Raw genomic sequence first — 23,277 nt, 5'->3', positions numbered from 1 at the left:
TGTAGTTTTTGTATCTGTTAATAATTAATAAAAAAATAAAAATAAATAAAAATATCACGAGCCTTTGAAAAAACAACTCATAGATCATCACCCCTATAAGAAAAAGTCTAAAAAGGTGAATGATTGTTCTTCAAGATAAAGTGATGATGACGAATTTTAAAGCAATTGAGATTCCTTCGTACACTCAAAGCCATTATTTTTATGGTCAACCCACGTTTGCATTATTATAACATTGCTGTGTTATGTATGTTAACAACTTAACGTTATTTAGTTCTGCTTTGATGATTGAGTTTGGTATGATTGAAAAAAAATCTAAATATGGGACGAACCAGAACACAGTGATTCGTTTTTTTTTTTTTTTATAATTTGAACACACAGTAGTAATTCTTGAGAGTCTGGGTTTCATGTGTCACAAATCAAACTAAACCAGTAACTAAAATATATGCATTTGTATCATTAAGCCAAAACCAAAACAGACAATGTTTACTGGTTACGTTACCGAACTTTATTTGGAACAATGCGCACTGTTAAGAAGCTTGAGATCCATACCAAAACTACTTTTGCGTAGACCTTCGTTGATATTTTAAATTAGTACAGAATTAGAGACAAAAATTAACAATTTGAATCCAACCTTAGTTCCAACCTTAGTCCTAAAATGAGAAACTGCAATTTCATGACTGAAACTTTGGAGCAGGAACACCTTTCTAAAGATAGATAAACATTAACAATATCAAAGTTAGCCTAAATGTTTCTCAAATATTGCATAAGCAGAAACTAGATCTGAGGATCTGAGTCTTACACAAGGAAGAATAAGTCCATACATCATAACTTAATAAAAGACAATAAGAACAGTTCCTACTTCATGACCCCTTTGGTCTTGAATCTTTAGATACTTTACCAGTTGAGTCAATCCACGACCATGTTCTGTGGTTTCTCTTCTTCTTTTGAGTCTTCCATTTTCTCATCAACATTGCCACTAGCTTCTCCAATGATCTCCTCTCCCTCCACCACATTCAGGTCGACGCTGCCTCTCAACGGTTTTGTTTCTTCGGCCGTCTCCTTCATCTCAACATTGTTTAGGTCTGGCTTGATGTCGCTTTCATGTGACTTCGATTGATCAGATGGAGCCGAAAGGATTGTGCTTATGTTACCACTGATAGATTCGAGTGAACGGAAGCTCTCACTTAGCTTGCTACTTGGTGGTTGGTTGTTTACATATGCTTGGACTGACTCACGAGCGTTCTCATCAAAATCTTTGCACATCTGGATAACCGCAGAGAGATTAGAGTAAAATATACCGGTTCAAGACATTAACCTTCCAACCAAAAATAAAAACAGCTTACCTGGTTATAATGTTGAGCTATTTCAACCCGCGCCTGGTTGTTGTCAACAGCAGCCGCCATCATTTCTTCTGAAGCTGCAGCGAGATTTAGAGAGCTCACATTAGAACCAACAACTCGTTAAATAAAGGAACTTGTCATGGAACTTACTGATGGGATCAGTCTTAGGAAGTCCATCAAGCATTTCATCATCGACCTCAATAAAGCTAACTCCCACTGTGTCAGCGACCTTTGGTTCAGCTTCGGGCTCTTCAGCAGGAATAGATGATGAGCCACCAAGTCCCTGCGACCAGAGATTCAATCAAAGTTAAACAACTCAGTGCAAGACATGTGAATAATCAACACTGCAGATCAACACAACATACATAATACTCCTCTGCGTATTCATAATTCAACGCCTTCTCCAAAAGTAGGACTCGCTTTTTCACAAACTCAACAAGACGCCTCTGCATGTCCCGATAGTAGAACATCGAGTTTACTTGGGCTCCATCAGCAGAAGCATTATTGTTCCCAGTATTACCGCTTCCAGGATTCTGGTTAGTCTGTGCTCCCGGGTTGGTGTTTCCACTACCATTCTGCCCCTGCAAGCCAGCTTGTTCAGCAGCAGACAAACTTATGTGAGGGAAGTTCAATTCTTTGCAGATAAGCTCTTGGATCCCCAACTCTTTGTCATCAACAATAGCTTGCCATCGTCCGTACCCATGCCTAAAGATTCAAATTTCCAGTGAAGGAAAAGAACATGTAAGCACGTAATGGAATATCATAGAGAAAAGAAAACTATTCGGTGAGAACAGTGGTGCAGGGTCATACTTTAAAACAGCACGTATCATTATCTTGTCATGTTCCTCCTTCCAAATTTTTCCACTTCTCAGTCCTGGGAATCTTTCAAGGATGCGGGAGGGGAAAAGAGGTTTCGTTGGATGGTCTTCTACAAATTTCACCTGTCAGGCAAGAGCACCAAAAAGAACATAAGCAACACAGGATCAAAACATCGGGGTGATAAGCTTAAGAAACAAAACGACAACAAAAAGAAAATTCTACAATACGTTCGAAAAGGCAGCTTCCATTATTTCTATACAAAGTGACGGGAAACAGAGAAAATGAAGCAGAACATACCCAAACGTTTTACCACAGTAATGCACAGAAACATCGTAGGCCTTAGATCTTAAGAGTGGTTTAAACATATAATTACTGTACTGAAAAATTGGTAGGGACTAAAACTATAGCCTAGAACCAACAAATACAAAAAAATAGTGCCATCATCTAACTCCAATAACAGTACAACATAGATACAGAAATTCCAATCATTAAGTGGCAACACTTTGCATTGGCTCTCATAAGACAACTCAGAAAATTAAATAGAGAACTTATTAAAGGATTACAGTCGACAGAATCACCTTATCCTGTACTAGCATCAGAACAGCAATTCTGATTAGAACATCTTCTATTCTAAGCCCTTCCTTGGGCACGCCATCTACAGACAAAGACCATTATAGTAATACATATAACAGGTTAACAGGAGAAGCAAAAATCACATTTAGAGAAAAGCAGTAAACATTAAGAAGATCAATTATCAGTCACCTGAAAAGGTTGGAGAATTCTCGTCTATGTCTTCAGCAATGTGCTTCAAGAAGATTACTCCATACCTGAGAAAAGTCATTAAACAATAAGTTGATGAAATAGGATTAAGTCTTTTCAATGAATAAACCAGAAAGTCTTCTAATTGTGATGCGTGATGCTTTTTTTTTTTTTTTTTGTAAAGAAGCAAAAGAAAACAGTATTAAAGCCCATACTCTTTTATTTCGTCATAGGTCTTCTGCTTTAAGCGAGGAACAAACTCCTTCCAATCATAGTTGCCAACTCCATACCTGCAATTTTTGGCCATTCAGAAGAACTTGTAAATCATGTGCAGGGCGAGGCTGAGGATCATATTGATGCATCGGGAGACAAAAGTGTAAAATTTAGACAGAATAGTTTATGGTGTCCAAATGCCTTATTGGAAAGAAGATACCTCATCAACGTCTGCACAAAAATGGCCCTTTGACTCTGGTTGAAACCCAATACTCTGAAAGATCTCCCCTCGCCTTCCATCAAAGGAGTTGGCTCCGAGTTATCTACAGAAAAACTCATTTAATAAACTGCACTTTTAATATCACTAGTTTCAGCTCCATTCGAATTAAAGAAATTCAGAGTCGTGGTAATACCTCGACCCCTTCTTCTGTACGGTCGTCGACCCGTTTGAACTCCTTGTCCCGCTGCTTCACCATCTGTTGACTCGGCTTCATAACTTTCATCTCCATCAGAGCTCACATCTTCCAAACCAGCAAGATCATCTTCTTCAATGGATACCAACTATGAAAATATCGCATATAAGAATCAGAACAGCCTTTAATACAAATGATATGAACTTATCAAGTAAAATAGGGAGTGAAGCAAAACGTATTTCTTGCAGAAGAAAACAGAAGACTATAGTTACTTGAGCCTTTACCAACCCCAATTACTTGACCCAACATGAAAACCCCTAAGATCTGTCGAAAATATTGATAGGACCAGGGCATTTAGTGTTTATTGGATACAGTCAACTAAATTATTACTTACTGAATTTAGCTACTTAAGGAATTCGAAAGGGAAAAAGTAGGAAACAGAATGAGAAAGATATAAATGGTGAATAATCAAATCCAGTTATTAATATGATGCCACAATTGTACAAGGGGGGTCAAAAAGAGACTAAACCTGCTTGCGACTTCTCTTCCTTTTCCCAAGAGCATTAAGCTCCTCAGCCTGATGCAGCTCAAATTTATCTTTTAGCAACTCTTCCCAATAACTTGCTCTATCAGAATTGCCTGCTGAAGATTTGCTTTCAGCAGCGACTCTCTGTGCCTCTAATGCGGCGGCCTCATTTTCATCTATATACTCAAAATTTGCCACCTAATATACAGGAAGATCACAGGAAATCATCAGAGTTAATGACACTACAAAGATACCGGACACCCTAATCGCATTCAAATAAAACAGCAACGCTGGAAACAGCCTCATGTTCCAGCTAAGTCTAAAGACCAATCAAATAAAAAAATCAGGCTTCAAAGAAATGTAACCAAGTCAATAAATTGGCTCAATCAACATCATCACAAGTATAAAAACGGACTAGTTTTCATTGAGTTTATGGTGTCCTCCATATTCAGACTAGTTTTCACTGAGTTTGCTTTCACTTTGAGCCAGAACGAAACAGTCAAGACACTTTCTAAAGACTGTCTATACGCATCAAAACGGACTGGATTTAATTGCATTGATCCTCCAAACTTAGCAAGTAACTAATAATTTGACAATGCATGGGCTCTTAAAAGCTTTCAAGGTTTGCTAAGTTTGGAGGATTCATTCGGTAGCCACCCATAGTCTGAATATTAAGGAATTTAAGAACATAATAACCACACTCAAATGGAGCATTGAAAATCAGTGAATTCTGATCCAGAAAAACTAATAGAAGAGGAAGATAAGAGGCAAGAAAACCTTGAAAGCCTTTAAGAATCCATTCTCCTCTTCATCATCCACTGAGACCTCCTCCGCCTCCACGAGATCACGATCAAGCAATCTGCAGAACAGAAGATGGAGACAAATAATGAAATATCCATGCAATTGACCGCAAAGGCTTCCATAAGAAAGGAGCAATCGGAAAGATCAGATACCCTTGTTAGCCAAAAACAAGAGGGAAGGAGTAAGGAGTATATTACTTGTCTATAGCCGCATCATCATAATGAATTTTTCCAGACTTTCCTGCTTCTTCGTCTTCACTAGCAAAAAGCTCCTTTGATCCATACCTGATGATGTCATCTAATTCTTCCTAAATTGTAGTCAGGAAAACAAAACAAACAAATACTACGTGAGAAACAGTCAACAAATATGGACCCCTTCTCTCTAATGTTTTCTTTTTAAGCTCCGTGCTTATACCGAATAGTGTTCTTAGTATTTCTACCTTCTAACTCCAATCTGTTGAGAAATCTCTAATAATGTGAATAGGTGTACCTTCAAGTAATAAAAGTATACCTGATTAATATTTTGTGTTTTGAGTTTCCCGACAACAAGATGCTCCAAAACCATTTTCTTTTTAGTCAACTGCATCATCCTTTCTTCAATGGTGCCTCGGTTTATGAGCCTGTAAATCATCACCTAAAGGAAAATATAAGGATAGATTAGCGAAACTAAAAAATAAGAAAAATGCAAGTTGACAGCAGTAAGAGATAATAGTTAAACCTTATTTCTTTGGCCAAGTCGATGGGCTCTAGCCATTGCCTGAAGATCCGCATGGGGATTCCAGTCACTAGAGAGACAGATAAAACAATTTCAATCATAGGTATGAAAATTCGAGCTAGTGTAAACCAAAACAGACAGTCATCCCACATTGCATGCCCACGAAATTTTATTATTAGCAAGACAGCAGTTAATAATTTTCCTGATCTTCCCGCTGCCTAACAATTTAAATGCTCAAGAAATAGTTATTTGGAAAATATTCCAAATGCCTCTCTATCACTCATCATCACCTATGAGACATCTACTTAAAGCATCCAACTCACTTGAAAATCAACATATACTACCAAAATCTCATGCTATCAAGCCAAATAGCTCCTCTTACTTCTTGACACAACAACTATGGAAAACATACAGATGAAACTAAGAGAACTGAAATTCATACCTGTCATAAATGATTACTGTATCTGCGGTTGCAAGATTTATTCCTAAGCCACCAGCTCTTGTGGAGAGCAAAAAACAGAACTTGTTAGAGTTTTTGGCATTGAACCGATCTATGCGTATTTGACGGTCAGCTCCGCCAACCTTTCCATCAATTCGCTCATAGCTCCAATTCTGACAAAGACAAGAAAATGAACAATTAAGTCATATGAAGGATTTTACATAACTGCATATTAGAGAAAAAAAAAATGTGATAGAAAGAGATTAAACAAGTAGTCTCAAGTGCATGCGTCAGCAATAGTCATGATAATGACATTTCAAGTAACAAAAGATGTAATCTTTGAGGGAATAATGAAGCTATAGCGCCAACAGAGTAGGTTACACCATAAACTCTACCAAAGTAATTGCACCTACCTACAGAATCAACTCTACTACTTTTTTCTAGATAGAGTCCTCAGGCACAATTATGTATATAGAAGCATGTGCTGAAACTGAGTGTATATGTGAACAATGTATCAAACTAATAGAGTAAGAATACAGAGATCTCATATACACAGGACAGATACCTTCTAAAAACAATCGTCTTCAAGTAAACCCAGCATGTCAAAACTGTGTGTATATGAGAACTCTGTACACAGTTTCAGCACATTGTAAACATATTTGAAGATTATAATACGTATAATATATATAAACTTGCTATTTCTACTGTGTATTTGACATATTTGAAGATTGTACTTATAAACTTGTTATTTCTACTGTAACTGTATATGTGGAAATTGTGTCCTTATTCTTTCATTTTGACACAGAGTTCTTTAACTCTAAATTTCAGTACAGGCTTGACTTACTTCCTTGTATTTCCATAATTTTGCCTAAGGACTAGCGAGAAAAAGGTAGAGTTGATTCTATAAAATGGTGTTCTACAGAAAAACAAGAATGAAAATCTATTGAAACAGAATATATATATATAAGAAGCTCAGATACCTTATGGGAACAGTAGTCTTCAAGTAAGTCCAGCATGTGCTGAAACTGTGTGTATATAAGAACTCTGTGTCCTTGCTCTTTCAGCTTGACCATCATTTTATCTAGAAGTTGTAGCTTTCCACAAGATTCCAAAAGTTGTCTTTGATACATCATACATATACGAAAAAGTTAATGCAAAGTTTAACAGACACTATAAACAAATTCAGATAATCATTTTTCGATAAATGAGATGTTACTTGAAAAATTCATTAGCATCGTGAATAGCTGGCTCAACACCTTCCAGCATATAAGGATGGCAGCAAACTTTTCGTAATTCCATCATAATGTTATTAAGGGAAATCTGAAACAGAATCAGACCAACACAATCACCAGACGAATTACAGTGGACCTGTACCCCACCAATTAGGATATGGATCTGAAGAGTATACAAAAATTAATAAGAACTTACTTGAGCACCTCCCTTTTTTGTCAATATTTGATAATTACGGGTAAAAATAGCCTTGTAATATTTTTTCTGCAGGCTGCTCAAATCAACACGCAAAATGAGCTCCTTTTTTGGGGGCATGTCTTTCATTACATCTTTCTTTACCCCTATAAAATCAATCAAAATACGACACAACATAGTTAAGATCATAAAATTCTTGCTTAGAAAAATCCCGTCTGAACGAACTTTTGAAACACATCTACACTAAAAAGATGAAGAAAAGGTTTTGGTTAATACTTCTGAGCAAATGTGGAGCCAACATGTTGTGCAGTCTTGAAATCTGCTCCTCTTGATTAATATCTTTGAACTCCTCCTGGAACTCCTCCAAACTTGCAAACTGCAAGTATTGTGCAATCAAATAAAATGTGTTAGCTATATAAAATTCTGTAAAGTATGTGAATTTATATATCTTTGCCATCCTTGGAATACCTTCCCCGCATCAAGAAAATGCATGAGCATGAAAAGTTCATCCAAGTTGTTCTGTAAAGGCACCACGTAATCATCAGTAACATATTGCAACTAATCAGGTAAGAAATTAGTGCAGGATCATATATAACAGTTCTCATTGCAAATTGTCGCTACTAATGCTCAGATACAACTATTGAAAGTATAAACTCCAGGAAAAAAAAATCAAATGACGAACCTGAAGTGGTGTTCCTGTCAGAAGAATACGATGGTTACTTGAATATTGTGTCAGTGAAGAGAACAGCTTTGAATCCTTATTTTTCAGTCGATGGCCTTCATCAACAATCTGACCCAAAAAAATGTTACTAAGCTGCATAAAAGAGAGAAAGAGAGAAGAGTGCGAGAAATAATGTCTCATTAGGGAATAAGAGTTACCATGCACTCCCACTTAATTGGTTTCAGAACTGCTGTATCTAGGTTGATCATCTCATACGATGTGAGGAGGACATCAAACTTGATTCTTTTTTGCTTGCTTTCGCTACTGATTTGTCCAGATTTCTTTTTCTTGATCTTTTTTTGATCTTTCGAAAAGTAAAACTCATGTTCTCTGATAACTGCTCGGGCTTGCGAAGTGCCAAAATACATAACCTACCCGTCAAGTGATCACGAAGACCATTTCATTAACAAACAACAAAAACCTTCCGCAAAGGCACAACTCATTGCGTGTATAACTGCATACATACCACATTCATCTGTGGGGCCCATGTGGCAAACTCTCTCTCCCAGTTCCGCAAAGTTGATAGTGGAGCAATTACCAAATGTGGAATGAGGTTGTCCTCAAAAAGTGAAGCTAAAAGGGCAATGCTTTGAATAGTTTTGCCTGTAAACAGGACAAATCTCACAATATTACAAAAATGGAAAACAAAAGCCTCTGACATTATATGAAAAGATCTATTTGACCACAAGGGTGGAATAATTGAATATATACCTAGCCCCATTTCATCAGCAAGAATTACGTGTGTCTGCTTTGACCACGAGAACCGCAAAAAATTAAGTCCCTCAAGCTGGTACGGATGCAACAAGCCTTCAATAACAGAAAACAAAATAATCATAGCATCTATAGATACCAAAGATGGGAAACATTTATAGTATATGAATTATAGTGACCCAAGTACCTTTGAGGAATTCAGGAGTATGATCACATTGTTGAAAGTCTCTAGGGTTTCTTTTGTGGTCAACATCTTTACCTCTGCGAGTTCTAGAATTTATATCCTTGAACCTTTGGATTTCATTCTGAAAGGTTGAGATGTCTGATTCTGACTCCCAATAACATTCATCGTAAGATAGCTCTTTATATTTCACAAGATATTCCAGCTCACCATCTTCCTCTCTATATCACAAATGAAACAATGCAAGTGTCACAAGAAAACAACTAAGAATGTAGGAACTTCTGAAAAGAAAAAGTAAGGAAAGCTTGATAACATCTTCTTTCTTATAGAGAGCAGATTTGGTAGAAAAAACATCTAAATGTATTTTGACAAAGCAGCACTCTATCAAAGGTTCGGTTTATTAGATAACAAGTATGGTGAAAAAAAAATTATATATGTAAAAAAAAGTTGGCAGATAAATAAACGAAGGAATTAATTCCATCACTAGACCTGCAGGCAAGAATCCGATCAACAGTGGTCCACTCAGGACGAATGGCAACAAAATCATCTTCGCTGTTATTGGCTGATTCCGTTTGACGGTGAAAGTTATTCACCCTGGTTTTTAAACGATGATTTGACTTATAAGCCTTCTGGAATTCCTTCTCAGGCACCCTGCGATTGGTCAAAAGAAACAAATATCATGTGTTATAATGTTCACAGACAAGAAACATTGATAATAAGCATCTTCAAACATAGAGACAGAAAAAACAAAATGCAGTTACCAAGAGCAGTGAAGGTATGATAATCCCTTCCACTTCACGAGATACTGTTTGACATAACAAGGCTTTGGTGCCGCTTCGGAGGAACCTTGTTCATTAGATACTGTAGGACGTGATTCACAGTCCAATATCTTATCAATTTCATTTAGAGGGCTAACCTGAAAATGTAGAAACAGTTCTACCATGTAAGAAAATGGAAGATATGGCATCCCAAAGTAAACTGTGGACGTTGATTAGAAATCTTACGCATTCAGGGCATCTCCAATTTTCCACAGAAGCATCTTTAAGAGGTGGAACTAGGCATTTAGCATGGAAAGCATATGTACATGTATTGCAGCTTACAAGATTTGCACTTTGCCCACAAGCCTGGCATGCATTTTCTTTCTGTGCATTCAGAGTAACAACAACAACAACAAGAAAAAAGGAATCAAAAAGACAGAATAAGCAGCAGTAAAAGCAGAACAATAAGCTCGAGATAAGAGACAAACCGCATCAGTTCTGACAATAGCCTCAACTTGCTCAAGGGTCCGATCCTTTTTAGGAACAAAGTCGTCATCATCAGAATCATCCAGATTATAAACCGGTTTCCTGTCTGATCGTATACGAAGCCTCTCCACCAGACTACTCATTTTTTCTGCACACAAAACATGTCACCCATCAGTAAGCTCAAACGCAAATAGACAACATAAGTAATCAGTTCAGTGCCAGTTCTGAGGCTAAAGCAAACTATGAGTTTCTACTGGATTCAAAATTCCATAATTAAGCTCTGATACCTAAAGTAAACATCACAGTCTAGGGATGGTTCAGCTACTAAAAAATCGATTCATAAAACCACACGAGCAAGATCGAAGAAGCTTGTGAAAGAGAAAGAGAGAGAGTTAATGAAAAAAAAAACCCAAAAAACCCTAAACCAAAATACCTAAGCAAATCAAACATACAATCAAACAAACAAAAACCCAATTGAGTTTCCAAATGTGAGTACCCATAACTCGAATTAACAACCCATTTTAGCAATTTCATGAAAAGATTCAAAATTTTGCAAAACCCAGACCCGACATTTTTTCAAACTCTCAACTTTGTTGTACAAAGAAATTGAAAGAGACAGTAACTTGATTCGACGGAAATTGAAAAGTTGAAAAGCAATTTACTTGTCGTAGAATGAGTAAAAAAATAGTGAAGCAGATGAGAGTGTGGAAGAGACGAAGAAGAAGAAGAAGAAGAACCTTTGAATTTTGTTTGGGATCTGTTTGAAGAAGGAGAAAAGTAACTCCCAAACCTGAATAATCAGACACGAATGATTCTTTACATTTAGCTTACGATTTAACTTAGGGCTATTGTCAAACTTTTTAATACACTTTATTACACATTTTTTAATATTTCCTCCAATATTGTTAAAAATAATATCTGAATATTATATATATAGACATATATATATATATATATACATATATTTCATACCTAATACAATTTAGGATTTTATTCTTTTCCAAATAAGATTTAGAAAATTTTCATTATTATCTCTAAAATGAAAAACATTTCCCACCAAACAGATCAGTCCAATAGTCTTATCACATTTCTAATCGGGATTCAAAACCTTATACATAATGCATTTTTCATTTATAAAACGAGTATTCAGATTAAAAATGAAATACGACATTAATTATGCGCATCCCTAATATGTTAAGTATGAACAACTTGTTAAATGAATTAGATCTATGGTTGGTTGGATGATTGAATGATGCCTGGAATTTATGAATGATACTGGCTACGCATGGTTAAGGATTCATTAGTTCATCCATTAGATCTATAGTTAGATGCCATGCGAATATACAAATACTTCATCGCCCAACAATATTATAGCGCTTGAAAAAATATTAAACATAAATTAAGAATCTATAAAAGGATACTTTGGTTTGGTGTTTTGCTTTAACCTGAAATTCAAAAACAATGTTCGCCATGTAGATTTTCAATCAGATTTTTTTTTTTTAAGTTGAATGCATGACCATGGTTTATTTGAACATGAAATCTCTCAATTTTCTATGTTTTTTTTTGTGATTTGGTGAACTGATTCATTGTTTGTTGTGCTTTTCGTGTTTCCTACCGCCTTGTTTGGTAGCTGTGATGTTCTTGGACGAGTGGTAGAGTTGTAGTCAATGACGGCATCTGGAATCGACGCTAGAGCATCTGCATCGATAGACACTAGAAGGGTATTGGTCGACGCAAATCACGATAATTCGCGAGTAGTTGATGTGAGTGTCGGTAGATGCAAGGTGTGCATTGGTCGACGTAAGGGCATTGCATCAATCGATATAAGGCATGTATTGGTAGACACCAGTTCTCATCGGACGATTTACATGTGTTATTTTGTGGTTTGGCTTGATCATGAATTGCTTGTGATTGTTATTTAAAGATCTTATTGTTTGTCTGTATAGCCTAGATAGATGAATTGTGTCACTAACTACTATTTTTATAAATACTTATTCATCTCTTTTATGTTACAGTCTACTACTATGTATTTGATTATTTGAAGTCTACTATGTAAACTTTGTTAGTTTGGCCAAACACTTTTATATATAATGGGAATAATATATGAATTTAAAATATTTGTAGAAAAAAAGATTTTAGTAGTTATTCTTTTTTTTTTTTTTAACTCACCTAACTTTATTAATGACGAAGATGTTCTTCACAATGTAACAGAGGAAGTAAAAAGTTGGGTGCATAACGATAATAATAAAGAGGAGAATTTCCCGTGAGTCCTTTTTTTGCCAGCATATATGCACATTTGTTGTTTTTCCTCGGTATCCAATTGTAGGTGATCATGTCAAAATGTTTGCTCCAATTGTAGATTATGAAGTTATATTGTTTGAAAATAGTAGAGTTAAAGTGTTCCAAAAAAGAAAAATGTAATTATAAATTAAAAAAAAAAAAAAAAACTGAAAATAATTGTGGGCTTGTGGTTTACACTTGGTTAAACTATAAACCAAAAGGAATTCGAAATAGGACGTCGTTTCTGAATCTGAATGGATCATGTTAAACTAAACCGGAAAGAGCTACTAGTCTGAGAAACCCAGTTTAATTATGCTCTAAAATCCTTTTAACTCTCCTAAAACCCACACCGAATCGAACATTCGCGATGTAATACAATTCCTTTTTCTTCTACAAACTTCCTTTTGCCTCTTCTCCAAGCTTCTCCAAAGGTAAAAAAAAAAAAAAAACTCCCCTTCAATTGCTTCCTCTTCTCTTACAAAACCCTAAAACCAAAAACATCAATCAATCCCTTCAATTTTCACCTCAAACATGGCGTCAAGGAGATTGTCCAAGTCTCTTTCCTCAGCCATCAAGGCTCAATATACTCTCTCAAGACCATCTCTTCTCCTCCGTTCTCGCCATCTCTCTTCCTCTGCTCACCATTACATCTCCCCTAATTCCTCTATCTTCCGACCAAATTCGTTCATCGGACTCGCCGGAAACAACAACTCTTCCGTCACTCAAGCGGCGGCTTCTCACTCCCGACTCTTCCCTCTTTCTTTACAATTCCCTTCTCCTCGAAGCTTCGCCACCAGCACAGCTCAGGTTCGTGCTGGCGATTTCATTCTTTTTAAGTATTAGCTCCTCAATTTTTGGAACAAAGATTGTTAATTTTGTCGTTTTTTTTTTTCCTGTAGCCAAGTCAAAATGAGTTTACGGAGATGGCATGGGAAGGGGTTATCAATGCCTTTGACGCAGCTCGTAATTCGAACCAACAGATTGTGGAATCAGAACATTTGATGAAAGCTCTTCTTGAGCAAAAAGATGGTATGGCTAGGAGGATATTTACCAAAGCCGGAATCGACAATTCCTCTGTTCTTCAGGCTACAGATGACTTCGTATCTAAACAACCAAAGGTTACAGGTGATACCAGTGGTCAGATACTAGGTTCATCTCTTAGTGTTATATTAGAAAACGCAAAGAGGTATAAGAAAGAGATGTTAGATAGTTATGTATCCGTCGAACACCTTCTGCTGGCTTATTATTCGGATATGAGGTTTGGACAAGAGTTTTTCAAGAACATGAAACTTGATAAGCAAGCCCTCAAGGATGCTATTAAAGATGTCCGCGGTAGTCAACGAGTTACTGATCAAAGTAAGCTTTTTTTTTTTGGAATTCAGTTTAAAATACTTTGGAAAGATGATGATGTAAGACGTGTGTTGGTACTCAAGCTAACAAAAGATAGTATTGAGATCTTGTTGAATGTTTTGTTATCGTGTGTCCTTTTATTTTTTGAGTTAATGACTTTTGCTTACTCTGATCACGTAATGTAGATCCTGAAAGCAAATATGAAGCACTTGAAAAGTATGGAAATGATTTGACTGAGATGGCTAGACGAGGGAAGCTTGACCCTGTCATTGGACGGGATGATGAAATCCGGCGTTGTATCCAGATATTATGTAGGAGAACAAAAAACAATCCTGTTATTATTGGTGAACCTGGTGTTGGGAAAACTGCAATTGCAGAGGGGTAGAACTTTTAATTATATTCCGTGCTTTTCTTTTCTTTTGTGAAGTCTCTAAAAGTTATGATTATACTTTCTTTAGACAAATTTTGTTAAGAGATTTACCTTTACAGGTTAGCTCAACGAATTGTGCGAGGAGACGTCCCTGAACCTCTCATGAATCGAAAGGTTAGTGGTTTACTGTTTTCTGTAAGAAAGGCTGAAGAAATATTTTAACGTGTTTGATTTGGTTTCGTTTTCATTAGTTGATTTCTATCGACATGGGTTCACTCCTTGCCGGTGCCAAATATCGAGGAGATTTTGAAGAAAGGTTGAAAGCAGTACTGAAGGAAGTAACTGCTTCCAATGGGCAAACAATCTTGTTCATTGATGAGATCCACACTGTTGTTGGTGCAGGTGCCTTTCCTCATTCTATCAACATGCTATAAATATTGATGTTTTGTTTCTACTTTTTATACACAAAACATGTATGCATATACAGTATTGTGCTGTCCATGTTAACATTGTTGGGTGGATCTCTATCTAAAGGCTTTATATCCTGTGAGAGGGAAAATTATGGTTAAGATTTTGTAAAGATCTACTAATATATTAAATCACTTTAGTACATTGTTACTGGTAAGATTAAACTGACGAATTAGGTAATATTATTTCTTGTTTAGGAGCTATGGGGGGAGCAATGGATGCGAGCAACCTCTTGAAACCAATGCTTGGCCGAGGTGAACTGAGATGCATTGGTGCAACTACGTTGACCGAATACCGCAAATACATAGAGAAAGATCCAGCTCTAGAACGTAGGTTTCAACAAGTGTTATGTGTTCAGCCCACTGTTGAAGATACAATCTCGATTCTTCGTGGGTTAAGAGAGCGTTACGAGTTACATCATGGTGTTACTATATCAGATAGTTCACTTGTATCAGCGGCAGTTCTGGCTGACCGCTACATCACTGAACGCTTCTTGCCAGACAAAGGTATAGACATTCACTTTCCCTGAATTTTTATTAGTTTTCTTTGGAAAATTTGACCATAGCATTGTTTTCTTAGATGAACGTTCTTTGTTTCAGCTATTGATCTTGTTGACGAAGCTGCTGCAAAGCTGAAGATGGAGATCACTTCTAAACCAACTGAACTAGATGAAATAGACAGAGCTGTGATCAAGTTGGAGATGGAAAAGCTTTCTCTTAAAAATGATACTGACAGAGCTGTGATCAAGTTGGAGATGGAAAAGCTTTCTCTTAAAAATGATACTGACAAAGCTTCTAAAGAACGGCTACAGAAGATTGAGAATGATTTGTCCATGCTCAAACAGAAACAGATTGAACTTAGTGACCAATGGGAGAAAGAAAAGTCTCTCATGACTAAAATACGTTCGTTTAAAGAAGAGGTAAATATTTTCTTTCTCACTGTTTTCTTTGAAGTATAGTTCATTCTTGAAATCTAAGAACATATGTATGCCGTTTCGGCTTAACGTCTAATAAAATTAATATCATGCAAGACACTCCCAGTTTCTTGTTCTGTATAGTACTTTTGGTGGTTGTAGTACTTATGGTGGTTGCTAATCATGTTGGTATATATCGACCCTGATGTCCTTCACAACATGTTTTATGTTTTACAGATTGATCGAGTTAACCTGGAAATTGAATCTGCTGAACGTGAATATGATCTAAACCGAGCTGCTGAGCTTAAGTATGGAACACTTATGTCCCTCCAACGCCAGTTAGAAGAAGCTGAGAAGAATCTCACGAATTTCCGACAGTCTGGAGAGTCACTACTCCGAGAAGAGGTTACTGATCTTGACATAGCAGAGATTGTGAGCAAGTGGACCGGTATTCCACTATCTAATCTCCAGCAGTCAGAGAGAGAAAAGCTGGTCGTGTTGGAACAAGTACTCCACAAGAGAGTTGTTGGTCAAGACATGGCTGTAAAATCAGTAGCAGATGCTATACGACGTTCAAGGGCTGGTCTTTCTGATCCTAACCGCCCAATAGCCAGTTTCATGTTCATGGGTCCAACAGGAGTTGGTAAAACTGAGCTTGCCAAGGCTCTAGCCGGATACCTTTTCAACACTGAAAATGCAATAGTGAGGATCGATATGAGTGAGTATATGGAAAAATTCTCAGTCTCGCGGCTAGTTGGTGCACCACCTGGCTATGTTGGTTATGAAGAAGGTGGGCAGTTAACTGAAGTTGTTCGCAGGAGACCTTACTCTGTGGTTCTGTTTGATGAGATTGAGAAAGCTCACCCTGATGTCTTCAATATCTTGCTACAACTGCTAGACGATGGAAGAATAACTGATTCTCAAGGGAGGACCGTAAGTTTCAAAAACTGTGTTGTAATTATGACGTCGAATATAGGATCTCATCACATACTTGATACCCTCCGCAACAATGAAGACAGCAAAGAAGCTGTTTATGAGATAATGAAGCGACAAGTTGTGGAGTTAGCAAGACAGAATTTTAGGCCCGAGTTCATGAACAGAATTGACGAATACATAGTTTTCCAGCCGCTGGATTCAAATGAAATCTCCAAAATCGTAGAGTTGCAGGTAACAAACCGTTTTACACTCACTTTGTTTTGCATATTTAGTTTTCAAAATCTTAAAACTAAAATCTTAACTCTTCAATTTATTAATAGCTTGTGCACATATACTTCATACCAATTATTTTACAACATCCACTTCTCTTACTAGTTTGACTTTTAATTAAAAAAAAATGGAAGTATCACTTTGTGTTATACTAACCAATTTATTTTTTCCAATAACATTAGCTTGTGTAACGTATCTTATAACATTTGTGTAACGTGCAGATGAGACGGGTGAAGGATAGGTTGGAACAGAAGAAAATTAATCTTCAGTATACCCAAGAGGCAGTGGATCTCCTGGCTCAGCTTGGCTTTGACCCGAACTATGGTGCGAGGCCTGTCAAGAGAATGATTCAACAGATGGTGGAGAATGAGATTGCAGTTGGGGTTCTAAAAGGAGATTTCGCTGAAGAAGACACAGTTCTTGTCGATGTTGACCTCTTGGCTAGTGACAACAAATTGGTTATCAAGAAGGTCGAGAGTAATGTTTCCACTGAAGAAATGGCCGCTTAATTAGACTATTCGGGTTAGCGTTTTAAACTCTTTTGTTCTATCCTTTGTAGATTCGTACTTCTAACAGGTTCGGATTGTTATGTTTTAGTATCTTCTTGCCGACAAAAGTAAATGGGAACACACACCGACATTAGCATTTGAAATATTAACTTGGAGCGGTGAATAATGGATGTTAAGATCATTTATGAAGCGTTTAATAGGACGTACGTACCAATGTGGTACGTGTATTATAGAGTTTGTTCCAGATCTGATTTTTCAATTAAGGAGATTAAACTTGCAAAGCTTACCAAATCAAACGTTGTGATTTAGATTAATTAAAAAAATTAATCACGTTCTCTTGTCGCCAGAATTGAATCGGATCCTTCTCTTAATTTAGCTTCCAACATTGAAGTATTTGTTTATCTATATAGTTTTTCTTATTAATTCCTTTGTCTCATGTTTAGTCAAGTACTCAAGTATTAGTATTCTCACTAGTGACGCATTAGCATATTTATTAGTTTAGTTACTTCGAAATGTCGAAATGTCAGTCATGTCTTGTAACGGGGGGGGGGGGGGGGGGGGGGGGGGGGGGGGGGGGGGGGAACAACCTGGTACATCCACTGTAAACAATAACAATTGAACTCTAGTTATCATTTTTCTTTCTTTCAAAATTATACTCTTGAAATTGTGAAATGAGCCAACATTTCTGAAATTTTAGACGTATATAGTATTTTTCCTTCCTCCTATATTATTTTTCTATAGGTTTCGGTTATATATTTTTATCTATCTTTTATAATCTATACCTATGTGGGACAGTGGGAGTAGTCTTTGCAAAAATAAAACTCCTATTTGTTGAGTACTTGTCGACAAAAGGTGCATAGATGATAGATTTATACAACAAGAGAGAAACTTAAGTACACCTAGAAATCATCAGTCATCTCGTTCTCAAGAGAAGTCAAAATAGGAAGGAGCTCGAGCTGACTCCAGTTGAGCACAAGGCTATTTGCCTCAACTTCAGCAAGCTTCTTCTCAGCGACTTCTTCGTCTCGAGAGGCTGCATGCGACTTCCGACTAAATATCAGATTTTAACACTAATCATCTCTTTGTACTTACCATTAATTTATTGTATTTAAGAAAGTAGTCAAATACATTTTTCTTTGTCTACCATACATTCATGTAACTGGTAATCAAATTAAAAACCACTTTTTAGTATGAGCCTCAATTTTTATCTTTTGAGCGACTAATTGTAACTTATACCTAGTTTTGGATTGGTCGTTTTAAAAAAATTGCAATTTTCAAGTCTTGAAACAAATTCATGGTTGGTAAATAGATATGAGTGAAAAACATGTGATTTAAAGAAACAGACGAAACATGTATGTGGAAGCGAAACATTTGGAAATATGAAAACAATTTTTATACATAAAGTTTAGGAAGGGGATACATGTTGGAAGCATATATAATACATCACTAAATCATATATTATTTTAAAAATTATAATCAACAATACAAATCTAATATTAAAAAAAGTGAATAACTCAACTAGAAAAAGCAAATAGTCTTCATTTACATTAAAAAAAAAACTATAAATAGCTTAAAGTAATAAAAAAAAAAGTTTTTTTTTTTTAAATTACTATTTTCATTTTCAGTTTTTTTTTTTTTTAATTTATTAATTTCATCAAACAAGTTCTGAAACGATTTTGTGTTGGGGTAAAAACATAATCAAACTCAAGTCCCTCCCAATTAATGTAATTTTATTAATAACTTTCAACATCTCTCATACTAATATAATATATGTATTGTACCGTTGTCATTTATCATTTTCTAAAAATAAAATACAAACTTGAGTGTGCAAAAATTCTAAATCGCAAAATAATCTGTTACAACTACTAAGATCTCATATCGAAGAAGAATTTAATAATATTCCTAGGAAAAAAAAAACTACCAAATCTCTCTAACATACATTTCCTCTGTTTTCGCCTCCAAATAAAACAAACAAATAAAAACAGAGCAAACTCTCTCTCTTCCTCAAGCTATACTGATCGGCGATGATGGCGAAGTGTCACCGGAACAATGTCAATCCTCTCATCCTCCACCGCATTCCATCCGCTTCTTCTTCCTCCTCCTCATCTGTTAACACTTTCTCCGGATCGTCATTCCGTAGAATCATCTTCGACGCCCTTAGCTGCGGCGGTAGCTCTCGTTACCAACGTGAACTCCGAGGAGAAGAAGAAGAAGACCCTTCGAAATCGACAACGATCGGAGAAGATATAGCAAAGAAAACAGAGAAGCTCTGCGATCTGTTGAACTTAGCAGTGATTGAGAGTGGTGTCGAGACAAAGAAGAAGGAAGAAACGTTAGAGGTTCTGAAACGTGTTGTTAAAGATTTACAAGCTGCGGAGGCAGAGGCGGAGAAGAAAGTAGCGGCGGCGAGTGAGGTTAGGTTGTTAGCAAAAGATGATAGTGAAGTGAGAGGGACACTTGCTATGCTCGGTGCGATTCCTCCTTTGGTTAGTATGATCGACGATGATTCACTAATCGAAGATGCTCAAGTGGCTTCGCTTTACTCTCTTCTAAATCTTGGAATCGGCAATGATGTGTGAGTCTTCTCATTGCATTGCATGTTTCTAATTCTTTAACTTTCAGAACATTTTCTCCGATTTTTTAGATTTTTTTTTTTTTTTTTTAAATTAGTTATGAATGATTTTTGGTTGTTGTTGACTAGTTGTTGTTGTTGGTTTGCTTCTTTTAGGTGAAAATTTAATTGTTTTTATTTAGAGAGATGTCACTTTCTTTGCTTTTTTTGGGGTTTGATCTGCTTTTTTTTTTTTCTTAAGCCAAGAATAATTTGGAAGCATTTAATTCAATCATTTGTTTCAATGACATATGCAGGAACAAAGCAGCCATTGTTAAAGCAGGTGCTGTTCACAAAATGTTGAAGATAATTGAGTCGTCTAAGCCACGGAATCAAGCGGTTTTCGAGGCTATTGTCGCTAATTTCCTAGGGTTACAAGGGGGTATGGAGATCGGAGAGCGATGATTGAAGCGGGTATTGAATCTTCATTGCTTGAACTAACACTTGTAGGTAGCCCATTGGCGCAAAAGCGAGCCTCAAGGGTACTAGAGTGTTTGAGAGTGGTGGACAAAGGGAAGCAAGTCTCAGCTCCGATCTATGGAATATCTTCTTCTTCGTCTTCATTGGGTAGAGAGAGAGGTCATGAGATTAAGATGAGTGATGAGAGAAAAGCAGTGAAGCAGTTGGTGCAACAGAGTTTACAGAGCAACATGACGAGGATTGTGAAGAGAGCTCGTTTACCTCATGACTTTGTTACTTCACAACATTTCTCAAAGAGTTTAACTTTTTGAATCCAAAAACAAAAAGAAAAAATGTGTAATCTATTAACCGAATCATCGTTAATCATTGTCCAATAAAAAGCGACACTACGGTTTCTATTAGAAAAAGCGAATTCTTATCACCATTTTTGAATTGAAAATGTTATCATTTATAAGTTCTTAATATTCTGGAATTAGGATAGAGCCATAAATAGTAGTTAACTTTTATAACCAAGGTTGTTAGGTCAGTGACACTACGGTAGCATCGATTGTAATTCTGAGGAAGGTGAGGGATGGTACAGTGTGATTGGGATCTTCACATTCACCAAGTAAGTTTTTATATTTTCTTACTGTCATTTTAAGAAGAGACCCCAATTTAACGCAAGTTACAATATTGTCCACCAAAAATATTATATAGTTTCTTTTTGTATTAAACATGCATTGGTCCACTCGTGGATCGTGCTGATAATAGTGTCCTTTAAAATATTAAGACTTTCTGATACCAATGTTCGTTGCACACTGGTGGGATTTGCGAAGAACCGACGACCATTTTCGTACGTTGTTTAACGTAAAAGACAAATTTTGGAAAACTCCAAAATTTGTACGTTGATTCAAATGTAGTATTTTTGTTTTTTTTTTTGTTTTGGATAATGATTTAAAGGGGTTTAATTGAATTGTTATTGCGATCCTAACACTGGTTTATTATTGTAAGTAGAGTTTGGAATTGAATACTTCGACTGTACTTATTTGTGGTAAGAAGGAAGCCACGTGACGTACGTCTCAATTGTTTACATCACTTTCAATTTTATTTATGCTGTGGTAGTATGAAACCTAATACGAGTTATATACTATACAGTTATATAATTTACTTTGAAGTTTCCTTCCTTAAATGTGTAAAAATCATAGTATCTTCTTAGATCACATGCACAACTTTGTGTGTGATGGAGACAGTGTTAGTAATATGGAATATTTTAAAGGAGACGTGCATATTTATTAACTTTATAATTTAAGTGTATACGACAAAGACAAACGATAGAAATATATATATATATTTACTATTTGGACACGACTGTTACTTGAGTAAGTGTATAGGCATGGACATTATATGGTTATATATGTACTTATGTTACTATGGATTCGATTGGTAACGAGAAGTTTTAGACGGTGCGATTCAAAATGTGTTGGCACTCAAATATAAGATGGTTCACCATTCTCATTTGGCTCCCAACCTTATTTTTCAGGAGCTCTTCATACATATAACTTTAACATGGCAAGTAGCAACTATGAACGTCGGCTCAATTACTGAGCAAAAAAGCTCTCAATTTATTTTTGAATCAAAGTTGACTGAATTTTTATTCTTTTCCAAAAATTTAAACTTATTTTGTTAGATAATGTTAAATCCGTTGATGTGGCAAATTAAAAGTTTATAGTTTCGTAATTGATGTGGCAATTTAAAAGTGTAATTTCCTATTCAGTATTGGCGTACCTGATACGGCCTTTATGATTCTTGTAGGTTATATTATTGATGGATGATCAATATAAACGAGACAAGGACGATGTGAACCAAGTGTAAGGACGATTACGTGTAAGTATATATGTAAATACATCTCTCAATTATATTGTTACTTTTTTTTTTTATGTTGTTAAAAATAAAATCCCACTGATGATGAAATAATAGAAGAGGATACATCTGATCAGGTCGGTGCGGATCAGCCAACAATCTGTTGTTGCATTAAATCATTCCTATTTTACGTAACAATATTATGGTCATGGACCGGCCTACATAATGGTAAGGGAAAGGGGCCCCACGTGAAAGATTTATTCTTAAGAATGAGATTCTATAAAATAGCAAAAATGACAATTTAAATAATAAAATTACATAACTGGTACAAAAAAAATATACAACAAACAATACAGAAACAAATCCTACTAATTTTGATAAGAGAATATGTTTAAAAAATTAATTTTTAAAAAGTGCAATACGAAATATATTTTTTTTAATAGTGGTTCTCTTTTAAACATTACTCGAACCGACAAGATCTATACTTTGCCAAAAAAATTTGTACTAATACCGATCTTAACATACAAAATTGATGGAAAATAAGAATTTTCCGAAAAATATAATTGATTCACGGGAAACACATGATGAATTACTAAAGCCAAAAATAAATATCTTGAAACCACACCAGGAGAACAATGGTCGCAGAATTATAGTGTTCCACTACAGAAAACATATATATGAGATCAATGATATAGGAAACCACGAAGAAATAACCCAACTAAAATGATCGCGTCGAACTTAGAAAACAACAAACGATGATAATCTAAATTACGGAGTTTAATTACATCCCCACAGGTTAGCTTTATTAGAAAAAAAAAATCGTCGGGAGAAAACCTATTAATTATTCTTCTAAACTTAAAAAGTGATGGAAGGAGACTAAAGTCAAAGATTGAACCGACAAAATTGGAGGTTAATCGAATACAAACCTAAATCAGACAACACGTCAAAATAAACACTTCCTTGAGATAAAACCCATGACCCCAACTAACCCATATATAGCCAGAA

At 35.9% G+C, this 23,277-nt stretch overlaps 3 protein-coding genes across 7 annotated transcripts; 2 read left to right on the top strand and 1 right to left on the bottom strand.

Moving 5' to 3' along the window:
- Positions 1-701: 701 nt before the first annotated feature.
- LOC104752150 (CHD3-type chromatin-remodeling factor PICKLE) lies at positions 702-11,210 on the bottom strand. Of its 2 annotated transcripts, none has more exons than XM_019238354.2 (31): positions 11,044-11,210; positions 10,309-10,454; positions 10,067-10,204; positions 9,824-9,978; positions 9,552-9,713; positions 9,069-9,283; positions 8,882-8,977; positions 8,637-8,773; positions 8,329-8,541; positions 8,132-8,239; positions 7,918-7,968; positions 7,726-7,825; positions 7,453-7,595; positions 7,241-7,344; positions 7,005-7,143; positions 6,028-6,197; positions 5,589-5,655; positions 5,382-5,504; positions 5,069-5,178; positions 4,848-4,929; positions 4,074-4,268; positions 3,545-3,692; positions 3,352-3,454; positions 3,134-3,208; positions 2,922-2,986; positions 2,738-2,814; positions 2,151-2,281; positions 1,706-2,045; positions 1,491-1,623; positions 1,344-1,417; positions 702-1,263 (listed from the first exon to the last, which is right to left on the bottom strand). In XM_019238354.2, exons 2-31 carry the CDS (start codon positions 10,447-10,449, stop codon positions 907-909), a joined length of 4,152 nt encoding a protein of 1,383 aa, XP_019093899.2. In that variant the 5' UTR covers positions 10,450-10,454; positions 11,044-11,210; the 3' UTR covers positions 702-906. The 2 variants fall into 2 exon arrangements, with proteins under 2 accessions (XP_019093899.2, XP_087348036.1); XM_087491910.1 differs by having other exon boundaries at positions 10,969-11,147.
- A 1,617-nt stretch (positions 11,211-12,827) lies between these two features.
- LOC104752149 (chaperone protein ClpB4, mitochondrial) lies at positions 12,828-17,583 on the top strand. 4 transcript variants are annotated; one of them, XR_015584816.1, is made up of 11 exons: positions 12,883-13,393; positions 13,486-13,942; positions 14,122-14,317; positions 14,426-14,480; positions 14,558-14,708; positions 14,972-15,280; positions 15,374-15,459; positions 15,510-15,693; positions 15,925-16,854; positions 17,115-17,415; positions 17,491-17,583. XR_015584816.1 is itself a non-coding variant. In XM_010474215.3 (10 exons), the coding sequence occupies exons 1-9, from the start codon at positions 13,118-13,120 to the stop codon at positions 17,400-17,402; spliced, it is 2,982 nt and encodes a 993-aa protein (XP_010472517.2). In that variant the 5' UTR covers positions 12,938-13,117; the 3' UTR covers positions 17,403-17,415; positions 17,491-17,583. The 4 variants fall into 4 exon arrangements, 2 of the variants coding, with proteins under 2 accessions (XP_010472516.2, XP_010472517.2); XR_015584815.1 differs by having other exon boundaries at positions 12,828-13,393; positions 17,115-17,583; XM_010474215.3 differs by having other exon boundaries at positions 12,938-13,393; positions 15,374-15,693.
- A 1,611-nt stretch (positions 17,584-19,194) lies between these two features.
- Positions 19,195-20,840, top strand: LOC104752148 (uncharacterized). The gene is made up of 2 exons (XM_010474213.3): positions 19,195-19,977; positions 20,271-20,840. Exons 1-2 carry the CDS (start codon positions 19,427-19,429, stop codon positions 20,416-20,418), a joined length of 699 nt encoding a protein of 232 aa, XP_010472515.1. The 5' UTR covers positions 19,195-19,426; the 3' UTR covers positions 20,419-20,840.
- Positions 20,841-23,277: the final 2,437 nt, after the last annotated feature.

The sequence above is a fragment of the Camelina sativa genome, chromosome 16, assembly GCF_030686135.1.
Source record: "Camelina sativa cultivar CO46 ecotype springtype chromosome 16, ASM3068613v1".
In the NCBI taxonomy this organism is placed as follows: Eukaryota; Viridiplantae; Streptophyta; class Magnoliopsida; order Brassicales; family Brassicaceae; genus Camelina; species Camelina sativa.
This window is presented reverse-complemented; position numbering and strand designations above follow the sequence as displayed.

Excerpts from the sequence above, each read along its gene's own strand:
- LOC104752149 (XM_010474214.3), top strand. The coding sequence starts at position 13,118 with ATGGCGTCAAGGAGATTGTCCAAGTCTCTTTCCTCAGCCATCAAGGCT. Across the intron at positions 15,281-15,373 it reads ACGCTTCTTGCCAGACAAAG|CTATTGATCTTGTTGACGAA; the intron begins GTATAGACATTC and ends TCTTTGTTTCAG. Across the intron at positions 15,694-15,924 it reads TACGTTCGTTTAAAGAAGAG|ATTGATCGAGTTAACCTGGA; the intron begins GTAAATATTTTC and ends TATGTTTTACAG.
- LOC104752150 (XM_019238354.2), bottom strand. The coding sequence starts at position 10,449 with ATGAGTAGTCTGGTGGAGAGGCTTCGTATACGATCAGACAGGAAACCG. Across the intron at positions 9,714-9,823 it reads TCATACCTTCACTGCTCTTG|GGTGCCTGAGAAGGAATTCC; the intron begins GTAACTGCATTT and ends GACCAATCGCAG. Across the intron at positions 7,826-7,917 it reads ATTTTCTTGATGCGGGGAAG|TTTGCAAGTTTGGAGGAGTT; the intron begins GTATTCCAAGGA and ends CAATACTTGCAG.
- LOC104752148 (XM_010474213.3), top strand. The coding sequence starts at position 19,427 with ATGATGGCGAAGTGTCACCGGAACAATGTCAATCCTCTCATCCTCCAC. Across the intron at positions 19,978-20,270 it reads CTTGGAATCGGCAATGATGT|GAACAAAGCAGCCATTGTTA; the intron begins GTGAGTCTTCTC and ends TGACATATGCAG.